General features: G+C 40.8%; 2 protein-coding genes across 3 annotated transcripts; both read left to right on the top strand.

The window, feature by feature from the left end:
• The first annotated feature begins 722 nt into the window (after positions 1–722).
• LOC110975999 (aminopeptidase N-like) lies at positions 723–11,427 on the top strand. Its single transcript, XM_022228897.2, has 18 exons — positions 723–813; positions 1,316–2,082; positions 2,646–2,919; positions 3,446–3,566; positions 3,896–4,017; positions 4,296–4,409; positions 4,622–4,762; positions 5,116–5,247; positions 5,832–5,992; positions 6,512–6,600; positions 7,141–7,274; positions 7,702–7,902; positions 8,260–8,342; positions 8,618–8,740; positions 8,981–9,148; positions 9,641–9,772; positions 10,218–10,299; positions 10,507–11,427. The coding sequence occupies exons 2-18, from the start codon at positions 1,340–1,342 to the stop codon at positions 10,618–10,620; spliced, it is 2,934 nt and encodes a 977-aa protein (XP_022084589.2). The 5' UTR covers positions 723–813; positions 1,316–1,339; the 3' UTR covers positions 10,621–11,427.
• Positions 11,428–12,038: 611 nt separating this feature from the next.
• LOC110976031 (ras-like protein family member 11B) lies at positions 12,039–16,826 on the top strand. 2 transcript variants are annotated; one of them, XM_022228966.2, is made up of 4 exons: positions 12,039–13,666; positions 14,441–14,497; positions 14,952–15,031; positions 15,215–16,826. In XM_022228966.2, exons 1-4 carry the CDS (start codon positions 13,492–13,494, stop codon positions 15,635–15,637), a joined length of 735 nt encoding a protein of 244 aa, XP_022084658.2. In that variant the 5' UTR covers positions 12,039–13,491; the 3' UTR covers positions 15,638–16,826. The 2 variants fall into 2 exon arrangements, with proteins under 2 accessions (XP_022084658.2, XP_022084659.2); XM_022228967.2 differs by having other exon boundaries at positions 13,524–13,785.
• The last annotated feature ends 259 nt before the right edge of the window (positions 16,827–17,085 follow it).

The raw sequence follows: 17,085 nt of genomic DNA, 5'->3' as shown, positions 1-17,085 counted from the left end.
GACCACTACAGCACTTGCCGTCAGGGCACGGTGAGCCTTAAGGATCTATTTTTTCGCCGTTTGTACTGTATCTAATCCTGTTTTATGGGTACAATAACACTTTGGTGTATAGTAAAAATGGTGAAAAAATAGATCTTCAGCTCACCATGCGAGATTTCCTGACCGTAGCAAGTACCCTTGTGGTCACCAGTGTGTTTTGACAACGACCAAGATACTTTTAACCGAAATTTTTATCTTGCTTCGGCAAGGTATTATCTTGCTTCGGCAAGTTATTATCTTGCTTCGGCAACTTACTGAAAGACATAATACCTCCTTGCGAAACACACACCACAGAGGGCAAGTGACACCAATGGGCCTTCATAAACTTGAGACATATGGCTTTTTTGCCTCGCTGCGTTGGTACCTCTATGTTCGAGCTTAAGTACGACATTCTGCTGACGGCCCATGCAGTTTTCCTCTTAAAATTCTCCATCCAACGCTGTCTGCCACAAGTGAACCCCAGAAATCCACAGGCAGACCAACAAAGTCACCTAGCTCTACATGAAAAACAAACTAGGGTGGGTTCCGCACAGACGCTACCATGCGTAATAGGTTAAACGCTGATTTGTTTATAATACGCGAAACGGTACCGCCAACCTCTAAAGATAATTTTACAATTTATAAATTCTTATCATGTTTAAAAGATCTAATTTTGTAGTAACAATCACTGATTTCTTTGCTCACTCACCTCAAGGGCTACAAAGTCCGTTCCTTCCGCTACTGGTTCCATCACAAATACTTGGACGTGTCACGAAGGGGAACATCAGAACTTAGGTAAGGTCTCCTTTTCTGTGGGTTTTGGTGATGGTTCGTGCAATTTCTATTCCTGAGACAAGAGAAACATATCACAATGCTAGTTACCCATGTCTCTGCACTGCAAAATTTAGGCCCCTATTTCTATTTTCTAATCACAAATTACACATTTAACATATCACATTGACACTCGACATTGGTGCATGCGGTGAGTTAAAAAAAACACTCCCATTAAGGATAGGTTTTGTGAAAGGATCGTCTTTTGATGACAGAAACAAGTTTCATATTTCATTAAGGGCAGATTTCAGCAGATATCCTAACTCGTTTTGGTTAGCACACAATGAATTTCAACATGATGACTTTCCCAAAGTCTTTTAATTTTACACACATTTTGTGTTCAACATGTTCAACTTGGCCAAGGTGTCTCAATCAAACTATCCCACATTGCATTCAAATACAGTGTTATCTTCGAGTTAATTTTTAAGATTTGTAATTAGTTTTGAATGTTTATGTTACCTTATAGAAATTGTCTGTGATAAGAAAGAAAATGGCGACACTGGAATTCGAGGTAAAAGAAAATGAACTTGATGATGTCAGCTCAAAGAGTTCTAATGGTAAGCGGAATGTGGTGGTGTGTAGACCAGCTCATATTGCGTTTGTTATTCTTGGATTCTGCACTATCACAACAGCGGTTGCCCTTATGGTGTACTACATCCCAGATCGCACACAACTTGAAGGTACCAAGATACCGGGTGATGGCTCAAAACCTACCACGTCGTTCTACACTACAGCGCCCTATGCACAGACGACGGATCAGACAACAACTGTGATAAATGAGAGGCAAACCACAGAACCAAAACCAACCGAAGATCCCCTGATGGTGGGCCGGCTACCTGGCACCGTTTTACCCCGGCGATACCTGTTGAACGTCCGACCTTTTCTTTATGAGGACGATGCACCGTATTCCACGCTCAATCGCTCGTACACCTTCGATGGATGGGTGAACATCAAGGTTGAGTGCGTTGTCCCAACTGAGGAGATAATCCTGCATTCCCACACGCTGACCGTGCACGGCACACCAAGTGTCACTGGCTTGGACACCGCTGACTCCCGCCAACTTTTGGACCATTTTACCTTTGACCGAGGAAATATGTTCCTGGTTTTGAAGCTAAAGGAGAGCCTGCAGTTGCATAAAAATTATGAAATCCAAATAGTGTACACGGGATTGTTAGACAGTGAAATCCGCGGATTTTATGTAAGCAAATACATCACGTCAGACAACAGGGAAAGGTAAGCTCGATTACACTGGCGTGAAATCTGTGATATGCATTTAGGAAAGACTTCAACTCAAAGTCTACTTCCCAGACCAAACGATTCTGACTACTTGGGGATGTTCTACCTCCTGTAACCGCTACAGTCTGGTGACGGGAAGGAATTCCTCTCATTTATGAAACAGGTCGAAATATTTCGAACCAACGTGTCCAAAGCTCAACGCGACTATTTTTAATTGTTTGGTATTATATTCCAAAGATCAGGGCCTATTGTCTCTCTTTTGCCTTATTTCTTTTTAAATTAAATGTCAATTAATTGTATGCAACTGTTGTTATTTCTCACTTTGACTCCCAACCAAAGAAAACATTAATTTCTTATTCCGCTGACCATGTCTGCAGCATGACTAAGAAAAAAATGAAAGAAAAAGGACAGTTTTCTCAATCTAGCGGACAACAGTGCTACCAGTTGCCAAATTGGCGCCTAGCAACTACACTGGTGGAGTAGAATACATTACTTTTTTTCCATCCGATCCTGTGATGTATAACTTTCGAAAAGGTATACCTGTTTAAGTTTTAATTCAGACTTACAGCTACTACGCAAATGGAAGGACCACACGCCCGCCGTGTCCTGCCTTGCTTTGACGAACCGTCTTTCAAGGCGTCGTTTGATATACAAATCGAACATCGCTACGATATGACCGCCCTGTCAAATGGACTGGAGACGAAGACTATTGAGCTGGATGACCACTGGCACAGGACGTATTTCAAGCGTGTCTCAGCCATGCCGACTTACCTCCTGGCCATGGTTGTACATGACTTTCAAAATATCAACGGGACAACAGATGATGGCTGTCTGGTGAGAAAGACTAAAGTTTTGCTTTAAAAATGGAGGGGATAGAAGAGACCCTTCCCCCCCCAAAAAAAAAAAACTCAGATCTTTACCCTGACTATGTGCAGCCAGTTTAAGACATTCTAAGTCCAGCAATTCAGAATGCTTTGAGAATGGATATGTACATTTAATAATCCTGTGTATATACTTAATAATTGATCAGACAAACTATGATATTCTGCTTTGAAGCATTATAAAAGGAAATGCTTTGTAAGTTTAATTTTTTTGGTAATTGTTGACGTGAATGGAAGGTGTTGAATCAGTCCCCGGGCACAACAGTAACTATCTATGATCACAGACGACCTAACAGTTAATGGCTCTAGAATCGATTTGGCCAGGCCGTGCCGGTCCAGTCCGGTCCGGCCAGGCCCGTCTAGTCCCGCCATACAGTCCACCAGCCCAGTCTTGTAGCAACTACGTATTTCCATTTATTAAGCGAATCAAACATGTATCCTAAAGCACACCTTTGCACATATTTTGTATCACGTTGCAGGTCCGGGTGTGGATACGACCTGACTACATTTCAAAAATTTCCACAGCGCTAGACTTTGCAATGAGGCTTCAGACATACTTTAACTCCTTCTTGGGTATGAAATATCCACTTGACAAGTTAGGTACGTTTCTTTACTTCATTTGGTTGGCAAAAACATCGAGAAACACCATCTGAAAGTGCACCTAGACCTAAATTTGCGTGTGTGTTAGTGATCAGAGTTTCTCGTAGGTATGTCAAGGGAAACATCCCTAGCTTACATCTTACATCAACCCCACATAATACACGGGACTAATGCAAGTCCCCCTGCTTTACACTGCAAAAGATTTGTAAATATTTCTCATTCACAAATCTTTTGCTGTTTAAAGTCGTGAATTTGTCGTACAAAGTCACTCTGAGTTTCCAGGAATCTATTTGTCATTTTTGTTTCGTTTAATTTAAATTTCGGAACAGACCACATCGGAATAACAATCATGGGCGGAGCAATGGAGAACTGGGGTTTGATTACTTATGAGGAGAAGCTGCTTATAGATCACGCTGATGACCTGACTATTACTCACGAGATTTCCCATCAGGTAGGAAACAAATGATTGCCAACATTATTTCTGACGTTTAGGATAAACCCCTTAGGTGGCTATGTGGGTCCATCACTACGTAATTTGAAAACTGCAACTTTAGCCATAATACGACATTTAATTACCCTTGCGAAATTTAGCGTCTGATCCAGGTGAAATCAAAACGACAGTCAGAATCACGATGCCAGTCCATCCATATTGTAACCAAGTTATATTGCCATCACTCGCCTTTTTAAAAGCCATTTTGAAGGGCATTTTTACTTTGTTATCCTCTGTAGTGGTTTGGTAACCTTGTCACCCCCGAATGGTGGGATGATCTGTGGTTAAACGAAGGTTTCGCCACCTACTACCAACACATCGGCATTGACTTCCTCAACTCGGGGCAAGAGGAGGTGTGTTGTCTTAGTCGTCTGGAATAGTATTGTTACAATTTTCATAAGCGTAAATGGCAGGCTTTTCTCAGAAAAGGAATTACCAAAGGTTTCAATATTTCGTTAACTGCTGTGAGTGAAGACCTAAGTGTAACTATGAGGTTGGTATAGAAGATATTTTGTGCAGTTTTGATATGCAGTTTTAATATAAAATCTTTCAAATTTTGTTGCAGTATCAGAAATTCTATCTGGATACAATGGAAAGAGCTTTCACTTTTGATACTAATTATATGATCATACGTCCCTTGAAAGACCCAGTCTCGAGTGACATTGACGACATTGATAACCAGATTGTTCTCTTTACTTACGTTAAGGTAAGTCAGAAACTTGCTTCAAGTTACATTTCAGAATGATTTCAACTCAAGGCTCTCGTTTGTAAAAGGTCTTTTTATGTGACTTTTGGGGTTTTGTTGCTTATGCCTTGTTTGTTTTTATATATTGTTTTGGTATTTCCTATAATTCCATTTTATTGTGTTTCATTTTAAGTTGCAATATTCATTTTTTATGTATTTTCTTTAGGACATCTATATATTATATTTTTGAAATATCAAGGCGTTCTCCATTTCAATCCTCGCTTGTCTTGGCAAATGGCGCTGTCCTGTTCGGAATGATTCAGTTTGCCTGTATAGTTACTGGCTAGTACTTGTCCCTTTTATGTCCTTTCTAGGGTGGCTCCATTGTGTTTATGATGAAGCACTTCCTGGCAGATGGAGTTTTTGAGAAAGGAATTCGAAACTACTTGAAAGAACGCGCCTATAAGAACGCCAATATCGACCATCTGTGGGAGGAACTCTCTTATGTATAGTTACATTTTTGTTGCGAAGTTTCTTTTTTAACGTGTATTTTTTTTATTAAAAAACTGTCTTGATGTCTCACAGGCTCACCCAATTCAAGGTGGAAGGGCGGGCTGGTAGACCCAACAAGTGATTGGCGAGCTCTTTGTCAATCTTGGTGTTTAAGTCCTAAAAGCCCCTTTTGCGACTTTTGGCCTAGAGCTGTTAAACATTTGTATGAAGCTGCATACGCAGTGAACAGAATGTTTCAGTTTGGCCGTTCTGATGATATTATTTTACAGTGACAAAAAGCATACCGTACTTTGAGCCTTGTTCCCAAGCCCCCTCAAGTGAAAGTGTATGCAAACGCAACACAACCTGCTTTCAAGTATGTTACCCCACACCTCGTCAACCCTGTGCCCCTTTGCAGTAGAAATGAACTTCAACAAGATTTTCTTTGAAGTGTGTCCTGTATTTTTTAGTCTGTGTTAACACCCTGAAATGGCCGATGTGTTATTCCCTATGAAGTGAATTGTATCTAGTATCCAAACTGTAATTTGCTTGGGTTTGGTTTTTGTGACTTCGCTTTAATTGTGAATTCATTAATAAGGCTGATCAAGACGTCGGGAAACACAACATGAAAAGGATCATGGATTCATGGACTCTACAGCCTGGGGCCCCTCTTGTAACGCTCAACAGAACCGGTGACACAGTCTTGGCAACACAGAGAAGATTGTATACTGGGTTTCCACCTCATCCGGGTCCTTTCAGGTGGATAGAAATCTTCCTCTTCCAGTCTAGTTTCAGCGTCCGAAACACGTCAGATTAATAACGGGATACGAGGTTAACTTTCATTTCATTCACAAGACTACTGTGCTTCAGCGTAGTCACCTGTTGACGCCAGTGTTGGTTTTGGTTTTTTCTTGTGGTCGCTGTCGGTGTCCGTTGTCATCTGTTGTCTGTTGCTGTCTCTTTTGTTTATCCTTATGGCCGTCGTTGTTTGTTGCCTTTGTTGGACAAATAAATGTTTTATACCTTTTTATACGTTTAGTAAGTTATTTTATGAGTGCTCAATCATGACATGTAAAATGTTGAAATAATTCAAGCAGACAGCGCTGAAGTGACCCGACTGCAACAGGTACGTTTGGCAACGGTCTCGAAGCCAGTACCTCCAAGGTTAGAGGACGACAGCACTGATTTTCAGATCTGTTGTTTTCGTTCTTTTCTCGACTGGTTTTGTGTTCATGTTAAAAGGTTTTGGTGGATTTTTGTGTGTGTATTCTTCAACAGCGAGCGTTATTACATACCACTTACCTGGGTCCACAAATCGAATTCAAGCAGTCCAACGACAGTCCTTATGGAGCCGGACAATGAAGAAAGTAAGAGCGTTCAATATCTTGCTAGTAGTTTGGCTCGCACACTAATTAATTTTGTGTGAATTCCTGGGTTGGGTTTGTGTTTGGAGAGATACAGAAAGGATTGACTTACGGACAATATGGTCGGGCTATTCTACGTTTTATTCGTTTCCACTGTTAATACACGGCCGTAAATTGGATTTTTTTATATATTAAGAGAAAAGTGATACATTTTATCTGTTCCCTTTTCTTTCCAAAAGCATGAAAAAAGAAATAAATTTCAAAAGGTTTTGGCCACGAAAACAATGTTGACCCCCAAGTTTCGTTCTAGATCCGCCCTTTGTAAGCTTTTGTTATTAATATCCTCCAATTAAATGTGTTTAGGCGGCCTATGTAAGGAAAAACCGTAAACATTCTCAGTACAGAATATCTGGACTGCATTTCCGGAGTTTGCTTTGTAGGGATATGCAATAAACATCATTCATCGCGAAGTAATGGATCCAGTCTACACCCGCATCTGCTTGCAAGTGGGAGTAGCTAAAAATTTCTGTTTTGTTTTCAAAGCAATCGTGCATCTTGAAGGAGCATCTGCTGATGACTGGTACCTGGCCAACTTCTTGCAGACTGGATACTATTTCGTCGATTATGATGAGGAGAATTGGCTACGGATTGTAGAACAGGCAGAGAGGGATCCGAATGTAAGGGAAACACTTGGGATTCCTGCAGCGTGTCGTGTCGAGTGCGTCGATCGTTTTAATACTAACGCTGGTTTAGATTGTGATCTTGTCCTCGTGGTGTCGAGCAACTTCGTGCATCCCGTGACTGCGTAGTCCCTCTTCCTGATATTGGAACAATATTTGTGAATTTAAAGATTTTGGATAGGCAACGTACATATTATTGAGGAAATGGGTTTTTTTCGTTAAATCGGTGCCCTTTTTGGTATGCGGTCGGCTGTTATTAACACCAGTCGTGGTAAAATGCAAAATTGTTAAGATTGCATCCAGCAAAATACAGTTTACGTGTTGTACCAAGTATGACGAAAACGGATATTGGGAAACTGTTTTGAGGTGAAAGTGGATGTATCTGTTTAAAGCAAATTATTAAAAAAAGATTTTTTTTTTTTAGGTTTTCACATTTCAGAACCAGCTGGGCTTGATACGGCAGGTTAGAAAACTGGAAATTGCTGGCATTGTTCCGACTGATATAGCTTATTCTCTGATTGACGCTTTACGAAATACCTCTCTCGGAACTAGGGAGGCGGCCTTGGAAGGAGACTTGCTCCATCTAAGCCTACTGAGAGGGCAGAAGTCACAAAAGGCTATTGAGGTAAAGCGTGTGAGGTCATTGAGGTTAAGGGAGAACACTTCTTTCCTTTGCGCAACAATTTACCGTTAAAAATAACTTCGATACAAGCCTGCATTGTAATATGACAGATAGTGGACTGTTCATATTAGGCGTCTACTAAAGAAACGCATAAACATTTTTTTCCTTGTCTCATGTATGCATACTTATCGACAGTGTCATCTCACAAAAACTTTGGTTGTTAACGCGTATCTGATAAAGTACCCATATGAAAAAGTCACCCTACATTTTTTTAAGGTTCAGACGAACATCTTGACACAAAAATGTAGTAAAAATGTTAACAAGTTGGAATAACCATGTCTGTTACCTTTTTCTCTCCAGCGACGCATTTTGGATGACATTAATTTTCTGTACAGTGAAGAAGGATGGCATGCGGCTACAACTATCGACCCACTCTCATCAAGGTAACCTGTCCCTTTTCAAATGTAAAGCAACACCGATAAATCGAATTATGCACTCGGTAATAATAATTGTTTTGTTTGATAATCACGTCCTTCCTTTGTTAAGGATCTCCTCTGTAAATTAACATTTATGATTTAACTGTTTTCAGTTTTCTGTTTTGACTGTTTTCTGTCAACGATCAGTAACATTAACATTACCATTTGTTAGCGAGTCACTTGCAAACCGCTGTTTTAACATTAAGTTCGACTGAACATGATCTCCATTTTCACTTAATTAGCTGGCTTGCACGAAAGCATCGCTTAGATATTACGTCATTGGCTTGTTTCTATGGCAACGATGATTGCGTTAGCAAAGCTACTGCACTCTTCAAAGAGATAATGGAGAACCCGTTTAAAAACAGGTTAGTATTGAACGTTCATGTGGAGGCATTATATGACCACAAGGCCTACACATGTACCAAAAACTAGCGATTAAATTGTAAAATGAATTTAATTGATCCTTTTTAAGGTTAAAGCCATCTTAGCGCCGTGCCGAAAAAAAAAGTCACAATGGAAACTGGCTGTAATTTTCATCACAACGAGCCTGTCCTTTGGGGCTTGCAAATGCTTGTAACCATTGTGCGTATTGTTTTATTCAACAGTGTAAAGCCCGTGTTCCGACATTTAGTGTTCTGCAACGGTATACGGTATGGCGGTCAAGTTGAGTGGGAGTTTGGAATGAGGCAGATGCGTGGAGCCACCATGGAACGAGAGAGGACTCGATGGGGCACTGCGCTCACTTGCTCTGCCAACGCAACTGCTCTCACACAGTAGGAACCATCAGATGTTTGTGATATCACATTATATATACATATATATATATATAGAAGCTGTAGAATCAAGGCTTGTCTCGCGAAATCACTTTTCCCACAACTTTTCGATACGAATCCCCTTTTTTATCAAATTGCTGTCGTCCGTGATGAAACTGTCGAATGCCCAATTGTCCCAGGCAGATCAGCCGAAAATTCCTCTTGCAGTTGCCCATTGACGTTCTCAATGCACGCGGACTGGCACTACGCATGAATTACAAAAAAAAGAAAAAAAAGACCAAAACTTCATATCGTTGCATCGAACATCATAGATGCACATATAACGAGTATTTTACACGTACGCTAAGGTTCAAAAGAACAGTCGGTTGGGGGTCGGGGGAATGCCTCGCTGTGAGCTGCTCCGAAAAAGCCTCGTTCTTTGGGGTTAGCGAGTTTGGTAGAAACATAAAAGTACCATAGGAATAACGCAGGCCAGTGTTCGATTCGTTTTAGCTACATTAGCAGCCTGGACGGTTCGTCGGATGACGTGAATGTATTTAAGGTCATCACAGCGTTGGCTGATAACCCCATTGGTGGAGACATGGCCTGGGACTACATCAAAAAGAACTGGGGGTCGCTATTGAGGTAGGCTTATGATAAGTGCTGGAAACTTTTCCAGGAAATCATAAACATATTAACCGAGATCCACGATTTCAGCTTTGAGATGAAGGGAAACACAAACCCGGTTGGGTAAAAACGTCGCGTGTTGACGGCACTGGCGGCGGGGGCCAGGGCCAGTTGCCCCCCTCCCCAGCTTTTTCTATTGGAGGCATGGTCCCTCAACTTTTTACAGGCCCTACAATGGGATGGGGCTTGGTGGATAGGCCTATTAATGGTTGATACCTGATGGTCTTACAATTGCTGGCCCCAATCCTTTGAAAAGTGTTTCACTGCCGTTGGATGAGGGTCCCTAATGCCAGCTGGATTACCTATCGAATCGAGCGATCGGTTTGATCATTTTGATTCATCCTGACACTTTTACAATGGAACTTTCACACGTCAATAATTATGACCTTGTTTGTATTCACAGCAAATCCACCGATGCCCATTCTGCCTCCGATCTTCTCCTTTCGGTCACAGCATTTTTCAACACTGCCGATGAACTTCAAGAGGTAATTCTTTCCAGCTCTTTCTTGATTCCAAAAGGCTGGCTGAAACAGACTCATTAACTGATATAAAATTCTCCGATGATGATTCTCCGACAAACACATACACAAGACCGTAATTTTTAAAAATATTTTTATCTGTACTTCCACCCTTATTCCTGTCTGTCCTTTTCTTCTGATGAATTTTAACAACTTCGTCTTTTTCTTCCACAGTTGCTCGACTTTGGAAAAGGGCGTGACTTTGGCCGATTACAGCAAGCTTTTGACTTGGCTGTGATGAGTGTAAACAATAACATAGGCTGGGTCGCAAAGCTTAACGGAGACTAAAAAGCTTCAAATAATAAGAGGGAAAAAAGAAAATTGAAGTGTTTGTTTGGGCTGTCTACCTGCTTGAATATTTGTCTTGTGCTACAGGAATCTTCCGTGAGTACATAAACCTTCACCATGCTATTGTGTTTGGTGATTTACTGACATTGGCTGGAGTCAATATAGGAATTTGTTTGCCCTGCTCATGTTCATTCCACCGACACATTTCTGGGCCTCAGCTTTGCAAGATAATTGTTATTTAAAAGCTTTTTACAATTTACAATCTGTACAGAAATGATTTACTGGGCCAATTTGACAAATGTTTGGTCAACGGTATAAATACTTATCTAATTCTTTTGTTGCAAAGAAACGGACTTGACAATCATTTCAAATTAATAGGCTATTTAAATAGAGGAAATTGGGACTTTTATTCAGTAATAATGTAAGCATTTAGCACAGTGGGCTAGTTAGCTTTGTTTAACTTTGTTGAAGCGTTGGCATTTCCTTATTGTGATATAAAAGAGCGATTTCATGGTTGTTTTGTTTATTATCCAGTCGAAAATTCATACCTGTATGAGACGTGTATACACAAGGTCAATCACTTATTTACTACTATTACTATCGAACGATATTGATTACCGGTATTGCTGAATGAAGTAGTTTGATAGGTTACTGTAATAGTTTGATTTAGGTTACTGGCAAGATTTTAGGTCTACCATCATCTGCCGTGTTTCAGGCTATTAAGCTTTCTTGAGTGAGCACAGGCTGATGGGGGGGGAGGGGCCATATGTGCCCACCAAAAAGCCATTAAAACAAATTAATCAAAGACGTATTTGTTTCATTTCCTAAAAAAGCGTGTGAAAAGCGTGCACGAAGAATGGCCTCACCCCTCAGAAAGGCCATGAAGGATTATGGAATTTTTTCCCAGATCTTTAGTCCCCTTTTAAAAGTCCTTTCCCCCCAAAAAATATTGGTCTGGATCTTTCCTTGCGTGTGAGTGGGGACCCAAATGGTAGATACATGTATTTTAACGATCTTTACGGTCATGAGACATATAATTGTCCAGGCACTCAGGGGCCTATGCTATTTGAAGACATTTTAAAAAATCTTTTAGAAATAGCGTTCAAGAGCCTCGGTGTTACTCCCAAGCATTAATTAGACATAAAGTATCGAAATGAAGCAGTGTGCGAGGGCAATGTTTAGAGTGCACAAATTGTTGGCCTACATGCCGGAATGTTGTTTTTCGACCACTTATATATGTGTAAATTAAAGAGAAAGGGAAAACGAGAACTGTCAAGACACTCAAGATGAAACATACACATCAGTCTACACTGTCTAAGACCTACCAATCATTTGTGAAGTAATTGGTCACTTCAGTACAGAGTGCTTTCATGATTCATCTGTGTTGCCCACGTGACATTGAAGTTGTTCGCTCGGTAGTTAGTCCTTTCGTGTAACAGAAACACCAGTTAAGTTTCGGAAGAACAAAACACCACAGTAGGCTACTTCAATCTGATTTGAACGCTTCAGGCCTACACTTGGAGGTTGATTTCGGGGTCTACGTCGAGAAAAACGGCCAAAATATAAAAAGTAAGAGTCGTCAGAAATGGTTAGGTCCGGGAACCAGACTGTGCGGAATTTAGAGTACATGTATTTATCAATAGCTTAAGGCTGCGGGAACCAGTCTAGAGTTTTGACTGCGCCTGCCCTTGCCGTGCACAACCAAGTCATGAAAAGTTTTGACACTTCAAGTTGCCATCAAAAAGATCAAATGCTTTCTGAATTCGGATGAGATGATATTTTCGTATGAAATGAAGGTGCCGAATTCAAACCTGGGGCTGTTTTATGTCAGGAAATGTGCATTGTATAATCTTTAAAACACATTAGGTTTGCAACATTTCATAATTCAAATCTGTAAAACATGTTAGATCCGTACAATTTCATTCGAATCCCGAAAACGTGTTAGGTCCGCAAGATTTCAATCGGTGTTGGGAATTGCATCGGAAATCTCTATTTGAAATAATGTTAGATTCAACAATACGTTCAATTTTAAAAATGCATTCTTATAGTGTTCCGGTATTTCTACTCTAACTCTGTTTCACGGTCGGACTGCGTCATTGTTAGGTGTGCTGTATCTCCACATTGTAGCGTAAAAAGGACGTTTGACGGTAGCAGAGCGGAACGATGGATGACCCAGGCCTATTCCTGTTTCGTGCAAGTCAAGAATCTGAAGGAATAGATACTCAGTGGCGAAACATGATGCATTTCATTACAGAATCGAACATATCGTGGAATCGATTAAATTTAACTTTAGCGGAGACCTAGGTCCGCACGTAGAGGGATCTGAATTGTTCTTCCTCAAGGGGAAGAAAGAGAAGGAAAAATCATATTTGAAATTGGCTGAGAACACCTATCTGCACTGTTTTGGGTGCAGAAGCAAGCGTAACTGCATTATTGTCTCTAAACAATGCGAGGAGGGGTCTTAAAAATCACGCAAACATTCCCAATTTACTGAAGGAGTAACCGGAGCTAATTTAGGGTTGAGTTTTAATGCGGATTCCGCATGAGTACATAAATCCCCACATTACCGTGTATTAACTACTTTAGAATGCAGCTGGTCCCTATTTGCCAACGATTATCGAGGTCTTTGCCCGATGATTTCACAGTCAATACCATTATCGCAAGTCCGTGCGATTAGAAAAAAAGTAGGTCCACCAGGGTTGGTAACTGGACCGCTTTTAAGTTCTGAGCAAACACCTGGGTGTTTATTTACCACCAGACTCCCTTAAAGAACCAAACAATTGGGTCCCGCATGGGCAGTTGGTCTTTGCTCGAGCTGCCAATTGTCTGACACAGTCGTGCTCTCTAGATAGGCCTATCCGCTTTTTTTTTATGATCGCAATAAAACATACCCTCCCCGTTGTAAAGTTCAACTCGGCATCCATGTTTCCGTTGAATGTTGTGAAGAAGTCTCTGCGTGGTTTCGTTAATATGTCAAGCGGAAGTAAGAAGAAGCTGGACAGGTTAAAAGTGGCGGTCTTCGGGCGATCTGGCTGTGGGAAAACTGGTAAATACGAACACTGGAGTTATGAATTAACGGCCGCTGCCAAATTGGTCTGAACTTGATCTGCCAAACTCGTCATATGCAGGACAGGACACTGCGGGGGACGATTTCTGAAAAAAAAGGTGTGTCGCTCTCTGATTACTTAAGCATATCCCCAAAATGGGAAAATATTTCCTCGGTGCAGGAAGACAGCAAAGAAATCGATATAGATAATTCCATCCGGACACATTTTTAGTATAACACAATCTACCTTTCACATCTTCAAATTCCACCGAGACTGAGTCAAATGTCAACCTTAGAGTCACTCTGTTTCAGTTGTTTTCACTGAAGTCACGTGTCACTTGGATCCACTCAGGGTTCCTGATCTTTATGTTAAAAATGTGAGGGTACATTTTGTACAATTCGCACTGAACTGAGCAATTTACCCACATATTTTGTATGATTTCCGATACTTTCACTCAATATGCGCGCAGTCTCGAGCACTCCCATCATTTAAAACGTCTTTTTTCATTGTTTGTGGAATGGTAATATATTGATGACAGTGGTTTTACTTCTGTGTAGCCATGCATATCGACAGTAAATCCAATGAATCAGGTGTTCCGTAGCCTAGATTTCAAGCAACGGTAACCGTTGAAAATTCTGTGTGTATCGATAACGTATAGTTCTTAAAGAAGACAAGTGAAAAACGCAGTAATTAATTTTATACAAGATGCAGAAATTTAGCTTTGAATGCGATTACCATCAAAGCAGCTGGTTTTATATATATTTCTGCTTCAGCTCTTACTGTGCGGTTTCTGACGAGACGATTTATTGGAGACTACGAAAGAAATAAAGGTATGAACTATACGGAATGATTGTGTAATTTCGCCAATTGCCAATATTTTGTAAGTCAACATGCATGGAACGGGACATCCTCTCATACCAGGAAAAGAGCTAAGGATTTATTTCCCAAAACTGACTGTAAAATTACAAAGATATGTGTGTGGTTTTTATTTAATCAGAAGCTGGGAATTTGCTCACTCATTTGGAGACATGTTCAGAACTGTCAAATTTTTATCATTACACAGACGGGGATTCCCCTTCCAAGTGAAGAAATTATGAAACTTACATGGGCTGTCCCCTCCGCTCAGAGATACTGCCAACTATAATTTCGTTCGTTACGCGTACGCGAAAAAACGCAGGGGTGGTGGTATACAAGGGGATGTCCCGGATACATGCATGTAAATTTTCATGTAAACTGATTACTTAACTAGTTACGCAAGCCCGTGGTTTTTGGTTAATGCTGCAGAGAACACGTATCAGCAGGATGTTGACATAGACGGGACGTTGGTTAACCTGGAAATATTGGATACTAGACTAGATATTCAGGTATGTCTGACGTCATGTCTATCAATATCTAAGTTCATTCATGGCAGTCGTGGTCATTGCTATATTGCACAGGTATAGTTTTGTAGATTACAGGCTTATATGATTTGAAGATTTGTTGTTTTATTTTGTAATTCAACTCTATGGTCGGAATAATACTGCGTTTTTAATCCATTTCCCATTCAGGAGTGTTTTGAGGTCACGACCTCATTTGAGCGCACTGTGAAATGGGCTGATGCCTTCATCATCGTGTATGAAGTCACCGATGCCAAAAGTCTCCGCGTCGTACCCCACATCAAGGCTGCTATTGACCAGGTACGGAGGTCGAAGACACTGCCAGCCATCTTGGTGGGCAACAAAATTGATTTGGTGCATTCCCGTGTCGTCACCTACAACGAGGGCCTGGAGCTGGCCCAGCTCCTCGGCATGCCGTTCTTCGAGGTCTCAGTGCGGGAGAGCTACGAGGACGTGGTCCGACTCTTCTCAGCGCTGTCTGGCGAGTTCCGATCTCTCACGACCAAGTCGAGCGTGTTCAAAGGCTTCCGCGACCGATCGAAAAAGAAGGGACGCTTTGCGATGCTGACCAGACAACGAAGTGTTTCCATGTGACTTGCTAAGTTAAACCCAGATTTTAAGTGATGTTGGCCAGATATTACTGTCCTTTTTTTCAGAGACGTCAGTTGCCGATTTCCATGTCCATATACATGTATGTTTATGGTGATTCTGACACTTTGTCTACTGGCAAACTGGGACCAAATCCTCATATTTATAGGGAGTGATATGTGCCTTAAAAGGTTTTGGCCCATAATAAATCCTAAAAACCAAATGGCCTGAATAAGTAAATCTTAATCAAAAACACAAATCCATGAGGGCGAACAGATAAAAAAAAAACACACTGAACAGTCCGATAATACTTTTCAATGTGTGTTCGGCTTATTATAAAGCACGCGATCTGCTAAAGTGCCTTAAAGGCGTGGGAAGACAGAGACCAGTATCCAGCAGTAATCCCCAATTAACACTGAAGCCACCGGCAGCCATGTTACCATGCCAAATACAAAGGTAATACATAATAAGCTTGTTCTCCATGGTTAATAAAATGCGTTGCCGCATCTTTAATTACAATGGCATCGCCTTTATATTTGGCACTATACAGTAAAATGGCCGCCGGTGGCTTCCTCGTGTACAAAGTCATTGCGAGTCTAGATTGTTTCTATATGACGTCCGTGCTTAGGCACAATCGTCTAACTGGAGTGAACACTGCGGGGTGGACCTGGGGTCAACATAATTTTTGTTTTCTCTGGAATCGCTGAAAGTATCTCTCCTGCAGCTTTTTGTTCATTTCAAAATTTCAAATGGATTTTGTCTGGTGGAGGGAAGCATGCCACCGTCTCAGTAGTTACGCCAGTGGCCTTTGGTTTTAAAAGCTATTTACTTTATTTCTCCTAATATCTCAGTAAAAGATACGCCGGGGTTGAAGTAAATTTGTGGACAAACAGGTCACATTTCATAAAAATGACGTCCCTTTAAAATCTATTGCCAGCCGTAATGTACATAGTTGTTTTCGCCTTTGCTATTGTATATATTCTATTTATTTTCAGTGTATTTAGCAACAATTTATATATAATGTCGGAAGGCATAATATATCAAACAAATTTGTATAAGGTGATTGTAGAAATAATTGAGTGCGGAAGGGGAAATTGCTTGTACTTATTCTCAAACTCTGCTAAAATGCAAGGTAATTAAAAACAGTTGAAGCTTCGGTAACAACTCAGTCAAGAAAAAGAAAGAGTTTCTCAAACATCAAGACTTTGTGTCTCTTTTAGGGCCTAGTCCCACCGGGTTTTATAGTGAGTCATAAGTAGTCTTTCTGGGGTTTTTTGGAGACATGGTTCACTCATCACACGTATTAAAAATGTCAATATGATTTTACATACACCCTATGGGGTTTGGAACCCTACCCCTTAATATGTACCGTATGTAAAATCATACTGATTGGAAGATAGGGAACTGTTGCGGATTAATTCTAGCAGTCATCAATTCTCCACTTCTAATACGAT

This window comes from Acanthaster planci, linkage group LG08 (genome assembly GCF_054643075.1).
Source record: "Acanthaster planci isolate LZ-2023a linkage group LG08, COTS_SCS, whole genome shotgun sequence".
NCBI classification, from domain to species: domain Eukaryota; kingdom Metazoa; phylum Echinodermata; class Asteroidea; order Valvatida; family Acanthasteridae; genus Acanthaster; species Acanthaster planci.
Note: the sequence above shows the minus strand (reverse complement) of the source record. Positions and strands in the feature narration are given on the sequence as shown.